Source organism: Cariama cristata, unplaced genomic scaffold, assembly GCF_000690535.1.
Source record: "Cariama cristata isolate BGI_N322 unplaced genomic scaffold, ASM69053v1 scaffold1145, whole genome shotgun sequence".
NCBI classification, from domain to species: Eukaryota; Metazoa; Chordata; class Aves; order Cariamiformes; family Cariamidae; genus Cariama; species Cariama cristata.
This window is the reverse complement of record NW_009615568.1, coordinates 14775-30219: the sequence shown is the minus strand read 5'-3', so window position 1 is coordinate 30219 and position 15445 is coordinate 14775. Positions and strand designations below refer to the sequence as shown.

At 37.2% G+C, this 15445-nt stretch overlaps 1 protein-coding gene across 4 annotated transcripts in view; it reads right to left on the bottom strand.

Annotated features, from left to right (window-relative positions):
* The window catches only part of FBXO25 (F-box protein 25), a 28951-nt gene that overhangs the window by 2838 nt on the left and 10668 nt on the right, over positions 1–15445 (bottom strand). For 3 of the 4 annotated variants that reach the window (XM_009699836.1, XM_009699837.1, XM_009699838.1), the window contains 5 exons: positions 13350–13442; positions 9108–9201; positions 8192–8376; positions 6067–6249; positions 4185–4328 (listed from right to left, as the gene is read on the bottom strand). In XM_009699836.1, the coding sequence (XP_009698138.1) occupies positions 4185–4328; positions 6067–6249; positions 8192–8376; positions 9108–9201; positions 13350–13442 (699 nt within the window). Of the gene's footprint in view, positions 1–121; positions 149–4184; positions 4329–6066; positions 6250–8191; positions 8377–9107; positions 9202–13349; positions 13443–15445 lie in introns of all 4 variants that reach the window. The other variant, XM_009699835.1, reaches the window with a different exon arrangement.

Below are 15445 nucleotides of genomic sequence, written 5' to 3'. Positions count from 1 at the left end.
CTACACTGATGTGGGGAAACAAAAAACAAAGTTGTATCAAACAATTAGAAATGAAGCCGTTATTCACTTTGACATGACAGAACAGTCAGCAATGAAAACAGATGAGACACACAAGAAATACCTTGAGTAACAACGCAAGGTGGTAGTCCTTTGAGATCGTGAAGAAGGAAGCAGTAGAGGCGTAAAGTAAAAGAAGCAGAGGTGAGGTTTATTGAAGCTAAGGTTCATACGCCATTTAGAAAAACAGTCTTTTATTCTTGTGGCAAATCACAAGCAGCTGGAGAACCAAAACCAGCACAAGCCCCAAGACAACTAAAACCAAGCATGAAGCATATCACTTCTGCAAAACAATTACGCTGTTTAACATAAAGTCCTGGGTATTGAAAGAAGAAAAGGTATTTCAACTTTTGTGGCCGTCTCTGGGATAACTGAAATGTGCTACTGAGCGAGCTAAAAGGAAGGAACTGCCCACAACTGCAATGTTGCCTAGGGGAACAGAAGAAATAGTATACACAAAAAGCATTCGGGAGGCATCAGTCAATAATTAGTTTGTCATCATTTTTATGCTACTGAAATGACATTTTTCTCACTTTCATCATGGACAAATCCTTTACTAAGAAGTCACTTCTGAAAGGGAGTAATTCAATATGAAGAGTTTCGTATAATCATTCCCTCCTTTAACACGGAAGAGTACAAGATGTCACGAATTCAGGAGTCTCCTTCTTATTGTATTTAACATTATTACTATGGTCACAGGTTTTAAACAAATACAGGAATACAAATGCTGCTTCCTGAAAAGCTCTTGAAGACTTGTTAAAAGTAACACTAAAATTATTATAGCATACTGAAAAGCAAAAAGTCATTGCCCTACTTCAACTGTTTGCTAATTCAATTCAGTAGCCGTGCGTCCCTTCTTTTGCAAGGCTTTAAGATGACACAAAATGCAGGACTGAAAGAATTTCCTGTGTGTAGCCCTCTCATGTTGCCTGCACTTACATTATATTATCAATTTCATAAATTGATGAAAATTCTTCTATTTCAGAACCTCACTGCTTTGGTTCTTACAAACCCTTAATTCTCAGCATAAGTTTAGCCACAACTAGTTTCTACAACTTCTTTGCATCAAGGACGTCCCTTATCTTAAATAATTTCCCTAAGTAGTCTCACATTTATTCATCCCTTCTCTGTCTCTGAGAAGGCTTTATGGAGAACACTCACATTCCTTAATAGCTTTAACACAGCTACGTTAAAGAAATTAACCTCTGCTAGTCTTCTTCATGCCCTTAAAAAGTACTTAAGCACTTCTTTTTTTTCCTCTGCAACTATTCCAATTTTTTGCTTTGTGCAAAAGGTGCAATACCAAGAGGTGTTCAGCTCTGCCCAAAGTTCTTCTGAATGTCCTTGAAAGCAAGAACTCCCTGATTTTTGAAGTGTACCATTAAAAGAAGAAACTACATTTTTACATAGTATGAACTACCTGAAGAATCCAGTGCTTCCGTTTGTTTCAAGATTCAAACACTTGCTACTTTTCCTCTGTACAGTAACTGTGATTTCTCTTTTAAAGCCTGTTTCTGGTGGTGTTTTTTTTGTTTGTTTTTGCTGTAAGCCCAATGGAGTTAGGCAGAGTAAAAGCTTCAGTTGAGAACAAAAATCTGTACATTATAGATACAATTATATGTCGACCACTCATACGTATTTAATAATCTGTCTAATCATTAGGATACTGAAGCTTGAACAAATTGTCAAAGCCTGATAAAAGTTTTTTCTGATTAAGAAATATTTTCACCTAGCACAGAATTTTTCTAGAACTAATGAAGTATCTCCTGTCCTGCTACACACCACTCCCTACTTTGCCTCTCATCTTTCTAGAAAGCTTGGGAAAGGATATAGATGCAAGTCCCTGAAAAAGCAGAACTATTTCCCCCCCATATAGCTCAGAGTGACTAGCACTACTTCACTCCCATTGTCCCCGTACACAGAGGGACTGTTTTTCAGACCAGTGATTAACCTCTTCATGTCCCTGCCGATAAGGGTGCCAGCTGTGCAGAAACTGGTTTAACAATCTATTTCAGCCTGATCAAACATTTATTTTAAGAAGGGACAAGGCTTAGATTCCAAGACCTAGGGAAGGAAAACTGCAACGCAGGCTCACAGAATCAATCAGGTTGGGAGGCACCTCAGGAGGTCTCTAGTCCAACCTTCTGCTCAAAGGAGAGGAAGTTGTGAGATCAGACCAGGTTGCTCTGAGATTTACCCAGTCAGGTCTTGAAAACATCCAAGGATGGAAACTGCACCTCTAATGGTCAAACCATTCCCTTCCTTGGCTGTCCTCATGGCAGGCTCTTAGGTTTCTCTGAAGCAGTCTTCTCCAGCATCTCTTCACAGGGCAAGTCCTCAAGCCTCCCTGATTATTTGGCCCTCACCTGAACTCCATCCAGTTTCAGTTTTTTGTACTGGGGACCCCCACCTGGATGCAGTATCCCAGATGCAGTCTAGTGAGTGTCAAGTGAAAAGGGACAATCGCTTTCCTCAACCTGCTGACTCTGCTCCTGTTAAAATAGCAGATCCCAAACACCTGCTACAGAATTTTAGTGCAGAAGCCTGCAATTAATCTATAACTACACTATCACTTTAAGACCTGCCCAAATCTCCTGGAATGAGGCAGTCCACAGTGGAATGGTGATCCAGTAAGTACTGCCCATCAATCCACACAAAGTACCTGTAGAACTTACTGTCTTGTGTTTCGCTAAAAATATAAAACCACAAAATGAGTGCTATTACTCCAGCAGTAGATTGGAGTAGTCAAGGTAACGGGTTCACTACCTCTTACTGTCACACACTATCTCCAAAGTCAAACATTTAATTCCAAACACCTTTTAGTCATTCCTAATATTAAAGTGCTAGACATTCTAATTATACCAAGATCAGAACGAGAGAAATTTACTGTAGAAAGTGTTAGCCTTTTACACAGCAAACCCAGACAATCCAAACAAATCCAATACCAAAAATACCCACCTGCATGCACACGGTGTCCTTACCTTTAAAATTTCTGCTTTCAAAGAGAAAACTTTACCCTACATATTGGGCAACATAATAAAGACTTATTCCACTGTTATGAACAGTTCTTAGTCATTCTTGATACAGGTTCTTCAGCAAACACCCAGGCTTTTCACAGCAGAAGCCAATTCTGACTACCTGCTTTCCTACTATTAATTTAGCAAAACATAGTAATACCAGGAAGGGCTCCCGTGATATCAAGAACATTGAGCTTTAAGACAACATCATTCAGAAACATGCTACTTCTATGAAAGCTAGCTTATCCTGTTAAACAGCCTAGTTTTTAGTATGGAAAATAAAAAAGCCTCACGGTGACATGCAACTCCTCTTAAAAATCAAAAAGACAATACAAGAGCAACTCATTTGTATGAATTAGAGTATAAGTACTCTCCAAGGTTTCTCAAAACATTTCCTGCTCTTTGCTGTCCACTTGGCACTACCCATAGCTGGTCTTTGAGCTGCAAAATTAAAGAAGTCTAACTAGAAGGCTAGATTACAGTGCAACACAAAGTAAAAGCAGGACTATGCACTCACACACAAGCTAAACATGAAAACACCCTACAGAAATTAAAATCATCCTGTAAGACAGAATATGCTTCATGGTAAACATCAAAATCAATGTAAAATGCATTTTGAATGATGTTTCAAACACTCCTCCAAGCTTCATATGGGACAGAAGCAAGACTATAAAAATAGAGAGTTTTACTACTATAGTATTGCTACCACATTGGTGTAAGTTCTCATTAGAGACATACTGATTGCCATGCCATCATTAGAAAAGGGACATCATAAAATGACTCGCTTGATACAAGTTCCTAATGGCTTTGCATAAGGTTAAATAGATACAAGACTACACAGACTGCAACTCTTTCACATGGCACTTATTGCAGTTCTAAGTACTGCGGTTATCAGGAATCAAGAGGTAAGAATACTAAAGAAAGAACTTTGGAATTTCAATCTTGATTTTTATACAGAAATTTTATATATATTATTTAAAAGTTAGATATTCGTTGTCCAATCACATTTCACGTAAGAAAGCTGGCAAGATGATCTTAATATTTTTCCTTTCAGATGATCACCAGTAGCTGTTTGAACTTATTTCTGATTATCTATTTCAAAGCTCTTACCTTCCAAAACAGAATACTACAGTGTCGACAGAAATGCAAGGTGTCCCCGTACTGTTCCTTTATTGGGTAATATTTCTGAAGTGCAAAGTACATCAGCTTCCAGTCAATGTGACCTTTCTCTGATAGAATCAAATGCCTACAAAACTGGACATAAAATTATCTTCCTTTAAAATTGTCAAAGAACTAGTCAAATCAAGTAAAGAACTGGGGAGAAAAAAACGTAGTTAAACTGAAGTTTTGTAACTGGAATTCTTTGAAGTCAATAATCTGACACCACACATTTCTGCAAAGCAGAAAGATAGATCGAGCCGCAAAAAAAGGAAGGTAAAACACTAAAAATAGGAAGGTGCATATTTGCCAAGAAAAAGGAGGCCATACACATCTGATCTAACTCTACTGTCTTGAAATTATTCTAATTATAGTCAAGAACCATATAACAAAGCCAATATTTAGAGTCAGAAGTAATTAATTGTATACTTTTTAAAACACCACCCAGGAACGAGATTTAAAAAAATGATCATGCATTACAAGTAGTGTTTTCCTGTTCAGACAGTAACTATGAATTTAAATAATGCTTTTTCTTTCATTTTAAAAGTACATACATGATTATTTTTCACATGATCTTTCTAGAAGGATAGCAATAATCAGTGATTGATGTACTTCTTGAGGACATAACCTGCACATAAAGATTAGTTGATGCACAATGGCTATTTCTCCCCAGCCTAATACACAGCCAAGGTTTAGTAAGTATGTACTTGTAAAAGGCTTCTGTTCCACTCAGTGGGGATTAATGCTAATACATTAAAGGCTTTCTTCATTCAGAAGACAACTCCTAGATGGGGAGAATAGCACTGCCTTTCTGATTTCAGCTACACTTCACTTTGTTGCATAATAGTTTCCCTGTGTAGAGTTCTCGTTTTTTTTCTAGAAGTGCTCTTCAGATCTCAAGTATGTTGTTGTGGGTGTTTCAATAGTTCAGCAAATATACTGCAGAGGACCGGAAAAACAACCCAACATGATTCTTTAGCTTATTAAGGTAGCATACTTTTAAACAGAAGCAGCAGAATTTGATATTGGAAGAAAAATAAAATCATTAGATTTTTATTGTTAATGACCTAATAAGAAATTGAACATGAACATTCAGGAACACATTGGAAACACTGTGTACAAGTGTCCTTCATAAAGGCACAGGGCTAGCTAACTCTACTGAAATGCTTAAGTGATCTTTTTCCCCAACATTACCTTAATATAACAGCTTCCTCTCCAACCACTTCTGTCACTGTTCAATAGAGCTTACCTCATCTTGCCTCAAAATCCATTCAACTGCCACATTAAGCTTAAACTTCCCATCCTCATAACTTCACCTTGCATTCTTCTGAAGGAGGGTTTTTCAGTTTGCCTTTGTCTAGTCTCCATAAAGTTAACTCTAAAACTTTTCATCTCACCGAAATTCTTACTTGGGTCAACCGCACATGAGTTAACTGATCTTTACTTCTACTTTTCTGTTATAGTAACACTTAATCTGGTAGCCACCGACCAAATGGTACCACTTCAACCTGTCAGATTTAAGAATGCATATTTTCACTTCCTCCAGTCTGGAATGTACTAGGTTTTTAAAGTTCTTCTTCCAGCTCTGATAAGGTAACTTCTAATTTACGGTAGATATTTTTTAAAATAGCGTAACTATCAGGCTGTTTCCTTACACTAACCTCACAACATGCTGAATAAAACTTTTAGTATGAATCAAGCCCCAAAAAAGAGAACACTTTCACTATTAGTGCACACCATCATATTTTTATGTCAAAAAGGGTGAGTTCACACTTCATTAGTATACCATATTGCAAAGATAAGGGCCATATTTATGCAAATGACAGTTTATTACCTGCTTTTCCGCAAAATGGTACTGGCAGAGTTTTTTCCACAACTGTCTGTCTTCACTGAGCATGTACAAAGTCGGGGTCACTTGACCCAGAGTAATAATGTCCCAGCCATCAGAGAACCTGTATAAGATGTTATTCAGCATATGGAGAGGGAGATCGCTAAGTGTAAGACCACTGCTGACTTGCTGCAAACAAGAGTTGAAGACTTTTAACTACAAACACTTGACAGTATAAGGTGCAAATAAGATTCTTACTTTAGAGGTATCTTAGTTTAGTTCGTACAGGTCTTAGTTTAGTTTGTACAAAACTATTCAGTAGTATCTACGGTTAATTCTGTGATATTTTGATTACTTGGCTACCATTATTCTCTAACAGCTGTTGCTGAAAACTTAAATGACTACAGGTACAGAAGGAGCTACAGACTGTAACATTATAATTTACAGTTTTTCTACTGTTAAAATAAACACATCCTAAATTCTTTATTTAAACATCTAATAGTTTAAAACACTTCTGTTCTCAGAAAATAATTCGAGAGTATACAGTCTTGAAAACTACGATATATTCAATTCCACCTTTAAGAGAAGTGTACTAAAAAACCCTAACTATAATAAAGGTATGAACCAATTATTTGTAATTTGTAGGATAACTACTTTTTACTAAGAAACAAAGCACACGTTAATTTGCCTTAAGACCACTCGAGTACAGAATACAGCACAGGATACAGGACTGAAGAGCAGAAATGCAGAATGAAAACATTATGGAAGTCAGAGGCAGAAAAGAGCAGGTTCATTTCTGAAGTCTGCAGATAGTTGCCCTCACAGGTAAATGAGGAATTCTGCAGGCAGCGACAGATCAGAGCATCGAGAAAGTTTTCATTGAGAGTATCCAGCTCTGCTGAACTGTCTCTTTAACAGGGCAACGTACAGCACAACTCACACACTACTGAATCTGGAGCCTGCACTGCCAGGTGGCACAAAGCCCATCAGGGCTGGAGGCAGCATCCCAGCTGGCAAGGGCAGGAGCACGGGCAGCTGCCTGCCCCACCTAGCAGAGCTACCCAGTCGCAAGGCACTGGCAGCCCAGCAGCTGTACTCTAGCAGGCTCTCCTTTATGTCAGTTTATTTCACAACCTTTCATCTCACTTAGACTCGACTTTCCATCATGTCATCTGTTACAAATGTCTCTGGGACTTTCATTCTGTTCAGGAATGTGTGAGCATTCCAGATGCAAGATTTCTCATCAGTTATTTCAACCAGTGTAAAACAGCTGAGGTGGAAGTGGCACACTGGAAAGAAACAAACACAGCAACTGCAGTGTCTCAAAACTGCCTATGCTGTGGTTGCCTGACATATGAAAACTGCTGAGATCGGGTTCCCCATTTCTCCCTTCTATTCCAAAATTAGCTGTTTTATTCAGATACCCGGCACACACAGCAAGGACAATTTCAAAATTTCATAGCTGAAAGCAAACAGATGAAACAGGTGTATGACTTTACTGTGAGCAGTATCTTGCAGCATTTCTTCCTCCAGGAGTAACCCAGACAGGTTAAAAAAATTGCCTGCTTATCATCAGAAGTTTCCACTATAAAAACCTGGAGCAGTGCATAGCATGTGCTTTGAACAAAGTCACATGATCAGAATCCAGATACTGAAGTCATTATCCTTTTTTTACAAAAACCAATTGTGATAATGACTAAAGCAGTAAAATTGCTTCTTCAGTTATTTAATTTCTGTCTTCCTGATCCACCTCTAAAATTCCTTTCAGATTTTTACTTCTTCAGTAGTGGAAGACTTACTTTGGAATTAAAAATCGTTTGTGGTTTGTTTTTTTTTTTTCTCCCCATCTCTATCTGACAATCTAGAGATAAACATTTTGAAATTTATTTGGGTGAGAAATTACATCTATACATCTCTACCACAAACCAGCAGTACAGGCACTGTGGCAGCCCTCATTAGAAAATTAAGTTGATTCCATTTCATTGATTTCATATTACTTCTCTAAAAACAAAGAAAACAAGTAAAACTCTTTAAGATGTAATTGAAACTTTGTTCACTTACAAATTATAAACCAATGTTCAATATAATTCCCCTCCTCCAAATACTTTTTTAGCATGATTTAATAATATACCTTGTTAATCTGAAGGTTTTTTAGTTGTTGTTGCCACAGAAGGACAGTTTCTAATCGGCAAACCCAAATATTGATGTTCCCTACCAACACAGATTTTCCTACTCCCCTAAGCAGTATACAGAGAGTTGAACTCAGATCCTGTAGAAGATCTTTGATTAATCGTGGATTATATTGGTCTTCCATGACTGGAAAAAGAAAAAAAACAAACACAATTTTGGTTAACTGAGTTAACCAAGCTAATACAGTTAGCTCAAGCTAATCAACACTTTTTAAAATGAACTAATTACAACGCAACTGTTTATGCATAGATAGCTGCCCTAATTCCCACCATGACATTCGTTAATGCTATTCCATAAGTGCAAGATCAATAATTAACAATTTCACATGCAAATTTGATGTAATGTTTCATGCTATGTATTTAATAAAATTAATGCTGAACAACTAGTTATAAATCGACTTCTTCTCTTCAAAGCTGATAGTATTACATCTCCATTTAGTGTGGTTACCAGAAAAAAAATTTCAATATCATGTAATAGCTTTTTTTGAGAACAAAAAAAGCAGTTATGTACTTTAAATCTCAGTACATCATGCAAACTGAAAAACAAACATGTTACTAATCTAAAAGCTTCCACATTTCATAGAGTATAATTTAATAGTAACCAATAATTTCTGAATAGAATCTAATCATCATTTAATTTCACCAATCTGCTTCAAGAGACATGATTCAATGATCAAGAGAGAACAACTGATTGCAACTGTGGAATGGGAAGTATGAAACCTTTCACTAATTAAATATGCTATTGCTTTGTCTTACAGTGTAAAAACAGTAATAAAGCTAACAAAAAACCCCATCAACTGATAGCTTAGTCACAGCAATTAAATCCAAACAAGCAGACTACAAAATCTTAGGTCTTACCCTTCCGCACAATTTTGTCCAAAATGTTAAAGTAGTTCTTCTGTGCTGCACCACTCAGTGAAGTTAACTGGGATTTTGCAATTAACTGCAAAAGCTAGGACCAAGAATTAACTCAGAAGAATGACAGAAGTAAAGGTTGGTTTCAAATACACGCTTTCAGTACACAAATTTACCTACAGCAGCCTAGAGCACTGCAACCATTTTTTGTGAAAACATAACTACAGAGTTCAGAAAACAAAGCAAGACAAATGCAGAAAGCTTTAGGCATTCCCCCTGGCATCCCATGAACAACTCATGAAGAGATATGTACATTTCAAAATACTATCCAAATACTAGTGTTTATCTCTGTGATAAAGTGCATGACATATGGCCTTTACAAGCTGTAACGGAACAATGGAGGGAGTCTCTTCTTTTGGAGGTTCACAAATAGAAATGTGGTCTTTGATGTGGCTGGGTCCTGAACCCTGACAGATTTGGTGGCCAGGAACACCACTCTGAACTGATACCAACTACCAGATGGCCAGTCTCTGAGTGAAAGTATCATACTGGTCAAACTGAGGTATGTTGGACTGAGTGCACTGCTCAGGGAGAAGAAATGCCGTATTTTACCTAAACTGGGGAAAAAAAAATAAAATTGTATCACTCCTATATTCAGGTCCCTGGCAGAAGAAGCCACAGTGGTCTAATAATGAGCAGTATACACACTGTATTAGTAACTTCCCCTTAACTATATAGTAAGGATGTCCTAGCTGTCCACAGGTTTCTCTCTGGAACCACTATGAACAGAAGAGTGTTGAGAACAGCAGGAATTTTTTTTAACCAGAATAACTGAAGTTCTTGTACATGAATGCCAAGCTATAGCTAATAGATGCAGCCCTTGCTCCATTTTGACACCTTTGCTTTTGTGTTTTAGGTTCAGGTTTGTAGCTGACAAAGACCATTGCCTCTTCAACAAAAAGTGGTCTCTTAGTATGAAATAAAAGAGACTTCGATGTTACGACAGCATTGCAATGTTTAGAAGTGTGGCACTGAGCTTTACAATTGCCATTCATAACGCTGAGTTCAGAACAAGTGTCCTCAGTACATCAGAAAAGGAAACCAGGGAGCAGAAACCAGCATCCCCCCCAGAGTGCTCAAAACACCAACCTGCAGAGCCATGCTTTGTAGGACACCATCAACTATTGGCACAGAGGGTCAAAGACTAAGCCTGCCAAAAATTATTTTGTATCTTCATTTCCAAAACACTGATTTGACACTACATTCAACATTAATTTTCTTTTGGAGGAAGAGAGAATACACCTGTTCTCTCCCTGATTTAATAATGTGCCTTCTGGCTTCTCTGCATGATCCCTGACAAAACATTATGTGCTATGAAAGGAGGAAACAATTCTCCTGATGTATTTAAATACAAGCAATCTATTTATACCGTTTGGAACCAGATACCAGGACCTCTCTCTTGGCATTTTCAAAGCCTTTTAGTTTGATTAATAATTTAGAGCATGCCTAGAGGTCTCTGGCAGTTTGCCAATTCAAGCAAGTATGCACATTTCTCTTGATTAATTTAAAAAAATCAGTTATGCCACTCAGACTAAAAATCAAATCAAAGAAACAAATTCCACCTGGCTAATTTTAATGAAGATTCCATTTTCAGTGAAGGTTAATATGCAAGGATTAAGACAATTTTAGCAGATGCAAAAGTACGAGGATCTGACACGAGTTCAGTCTTACCAAGACACACATAGCCATGGCTTACGTTGTCTACTAGAGATTACAACTTTGAGTGGATCAACTGTTTATTCAAATGGCAACATTTTGAAAAAAAGACCATCTGTATCAAACTCCATGTGTCAGACATTTAACAGCTAAGAAATGATCATTATACTACAGCAGAAACAAGTACAAGAAAAATTCTACCTCTTCCTGCCACTACCCACCCTAAAAGGCTCCCAGGCAGACATCTGTATAAGCTTTTAATAATGATTGAGAGGTCTTTAGTCAGTTGGAGAATCAAAATGGATCATCTTGGTGGTCTGGGATCAAAGAAGAGCTATCCAGTAGGGCTTGGTATTTTAAATAAACTTTTTAAACAAGATGTATATCTTGCTATCTTAAATGCAAGAAGCAGAACACCACACAAAAGTAATCATCATTGTGTTCATGCATAACTAGGAATAATTCTTAGGGGAGAAGAATAGGAACAGCTGCACTGCATTAAATGAGATCTACACAAAACATCTCTACCATTAGAAATTTCAGGGAAGTAAAGAGAACTTGTATAAAGCAGTTAAGTATGGTATGACCTGCTTCTTACATTAGCTCTCAGTTGCAGACTGGCTTAAAAACCGCTAAAAGCAGATTAAACATCCTCTTTAAAAATCTCTTGCAACTTCACATTTTACTGACATCCACACAGACGTTTCAATTTGTTAGATACACCACCACAAATGTTTCTCAAGTCAACAAGTTCCACAGCTATATTGATCGGTAATTTGTATTGATCATGCTTATTAGCAGCTCAGTAACATTTAAGGTCTTGGATGTACAGTTTCTGTACCTGTTAATAAAAGTCAGTTTGCCTCCATCACCTCAGAGGAATTGATGAAAAGTTTTAATTAAGTTTTTGTAACTGTAGAACAATTCTAAAATTTTAAAACTTTCAAATAAATTTTTAAATGTTAAAAGAATTTTGGAAGTCTGCCTGCTATTCTAAATCCATCCTAATTTCTTAGGGTCTACCATTACTCTAGTAACAGTTTGGATCAGAAAGCCAAATTTCTGAATTTTAAAATATTGCTCCTTTCTCAACATTCTTAAGCCTGGCTGACTAAACCAGACCAAGAGAAATTGGTCAATATGCTTATGTTAGACTTTGCACTTTGTTCTGATCAACTGTTTGAGTAACCCATCTTAGGCACAGCAGCATCTAAAAAACCATATAAAATTCTAGTTCTGGATTCATTCTACCTGTTTACCATTCAAGTGAGGCACTCAAGGTTGACACCATTTGTAAGACAAATCACGTTTTTTAGATGCTTCCTACTGTTCAAGGTTGAAAAGTGTTAGGAAAGATCAAGGTTCTTGTTTCCGCTCCCAAAACAGAATCAAAAAGGAACGTTCTAAACTACAATGTATACATATACCAAAAAATCTGCAAGGGGAATAAAACAGCCAAGTACCCTAACCACTAGCCTGGATGCAAATCCTTTTTGCTTTGCTTCCTTTGGTCCCACATCTCTTGTTTTTCTGAAAGTATAAGAGACACTCTCAGCTTCACAAGGATGGGTAGAATATGTTTTCTCTCCAAATATTCCACAGCCTAGTGGTAAGGGTGTTCTCCTAGTATGTGTATTTAATTTTGATTTGTGTCTTTTCAAGTTCTGGATGCATTCCAACCACTACATTATTTGTGAACAGCCTCACCCCTGAACTGAACTCTAGTCCTGATATGTCTCACATTTTGAGCTTCTCTAGGAGTTGGGACAAGCACTTTACTACCTCAAGTTAGATGACAAAAAAAACACTTGGGGCTAGAGAAAGTATCTCCCAGAACAGGTATTTCCAAGTGGGCAGCTGGTTAGGAATCGAGGAAATTAAGGCATAACATCATGTGGCTCCCTAAAGCACAAGTTACATAGTTTTATAAAAAAATAAATTATAAAACTTATTTCTGGAAGACAAAAAGAAAGGAAGACTAAAAAAGCTGGAGTCTCAAATTTTAAGGGATGTTAACAAAGGTAAATGCGTATATGTCTTGTCCTAGAAAAAAAAAAACCTGTGCAATGAATCACAGGACTGTTAAGAAGCTGCAGAAAAAACAGAAACTGCAGAATATTATTCTGGAAATTGCTATTTTAAGCATATTTAAGATGTAGTAAAGTATATCTAAGATGTATTAAACTTTGCTATTTTTGGTTGCATAGGAGTTGTTTTGCCTTTAAAGCAAGTTCACTACCCAGACTGACGAACAACTGAAACTACCACCAATGTTTCCCTGTAAATACATAGCATACTGGCCATCACCATCCTCGTCAAGCTACAGGCTTTCATAGAGCAATATATTGAGTTTTCACCAAAGAAAAATTACTTGGTTTAAAGTTGCTTCATGCAGTATAAATTACAGATGAACAGGATATTTATACAGTCACAAATCATCAGCTGTTCAGTGCAAAATTATTTCTTTTATACATATAGGCAGATCAGCAAATTAATTTTTAAAATACGCATATAAAATAAAGAGCTTACTTTGACCACGTAATTGAACCTTCTGATGTCCTGAATTGCACTTGAAAAGTCTAAGCGGTTAAAAGCTTCTCCCAAAGTGCAATAGCCATGTCTCTGAGAAGAAGAATAAATACATTTTAAACAGAAACAAATAAAGATAAAACTGAGGAAGATATTCCGAAAAGCACTCTGCCATGCAACTGATGCATATGTATACCATGCTCCCTGGAAATATAATGTATCTGAACTGAAGATTTATTTAATTTCTTGTAGAACAAATGAAACCAGATATGCTATTTGGAACTAGCAGATACATCGGCAATATTACTCAACAGCAAGGCCTTTAAATTCATACTAGTCGTGCAATCTGTGATCACCGCTATTTGAGCATCCTGGGAATCTACTCCACTATTGCATGGCCACAATGCTGGCACTCTGTCATTGCTATCACACTCCTCATTTGCCTCAGCACAAGGTAGAGCTTGTTTGTACAGCAGTCTGAGCTTACAATCAGAAGCACTAACTGACTGAGTTTATGTTCACATTTGAGGGTAAGAACACAGCCACTTGCTCCTGGGATTGGAAGAACAAATGCTCTCAACATCTAGAACTTACTTTCAGGGTGCTAGAAGTTTAGGCACAATTCTTCTTAGGTACCAAGAACAAGAGCAATTGCATTTTATTCTGGTACTTCCGCACAAGTGTCTTAAGGTGAAAATGGAAGTTTCAGAGACTGTTGTGGAACTACTTAAGGTGGTAGCTGCAGCCTGAAATAACATTGGATCGTACAAGCCGAGTAAACTTAGAGCCACAAAGCCACACAGGAGCCTTGGAGCAAATACAATGAGGTTAGAAACCTCACAACTGGGGAAAGAGATACTTGCAGAGCAGTGTGCTATTATGGCTTATCAGCCCAGGAAAGGAAGGGGATAAATAATTATTTTAAGTTCATTCCTAGACAGACTTCCTTGGTGAATTACGTGACGACGAAAAGATAGTAGTACAACTTAACATTCCTTTTTGCATCTCAATGAAAGCTTACCCTGGGTGTGCTCCAGTGGGACAGGAGACAGTTAACTATTCACTGCAGAGTGGTGGTCATTAACTGATAGGCAGTAATTACCAAATTCAGGATTGTACTGCCTGCTCATCCAGTTAATACACCTGAGATCCAAGCGTGCTACCCACTTCACAATACGCACAACTTGGTTGGCTAATAGCAGTGAACTTACACTTACGTAAGGCAACAAAACTTTTCTTGAAATTTAAGTATTTGTGTCTGTTCTCTGGCTAAAGAGTTATCAAAAGGCCACGCTTAAATACATTAATGAGAGGTACGTTTCCTTGAACAGCTGGAAGCAGATTTCTATGAAACTTCAGCTCTACCCCAACGTACCATCATGACAAAATTACTCCAAGAGCATCTCCTACTTCGTTTCGGCTATATACTTACACTTGTTTTGGTTTTCTTTATGCTATAGGAGAGCACTGAAAACGTTTCATGTGTTTCTTATCAAGATGTTCCTACTCTTGTCATTTTGCCCTAAAATTCACTATCCTAGTTTCAAGACAGCCATTTTGAAATCAAGTAAGATTACAACCTGTAAGGAAAAGTAGAGCCTCTGTAAATTATGTTTTAGATTAGCTTAAATTGTCGCTCTGAATTTTTTAGTTCAAGTGTACTTACTCCTTGCTACTTTTTCATTCCGCTACTCAATTTCTAACTTTTTACTTTAAGCTTTTGAATTTATACAAGGAATTACTTGAAAAAGATTAGTGATTAATTCTCACCATCCCCGTTTTGTTTTTTATATTAAAAAACAGGAAAGGTGAATGGTCAATTATTAGAAGACAACAGCAGTGACAAGAATAAGCTACTTTGTACACCGCAAGTATTTTGTCCAGTCTGTGACTGGACAAGAAACCCAGGCAAATAGTCACACATCACTAGTATACCAACTTCTGCACTAGTAGGGAAAAAAAATAATCCCAACGTACAGGTTATAAAAGACAACAATGAGTGATTTTAGGCAATTTGTGGTTTGGCCTGAATGTAGTTTGAAAACTCAGCTTAACAATCTTATTCAAAACATTGTAATGACTGGTGACAGCCTGTC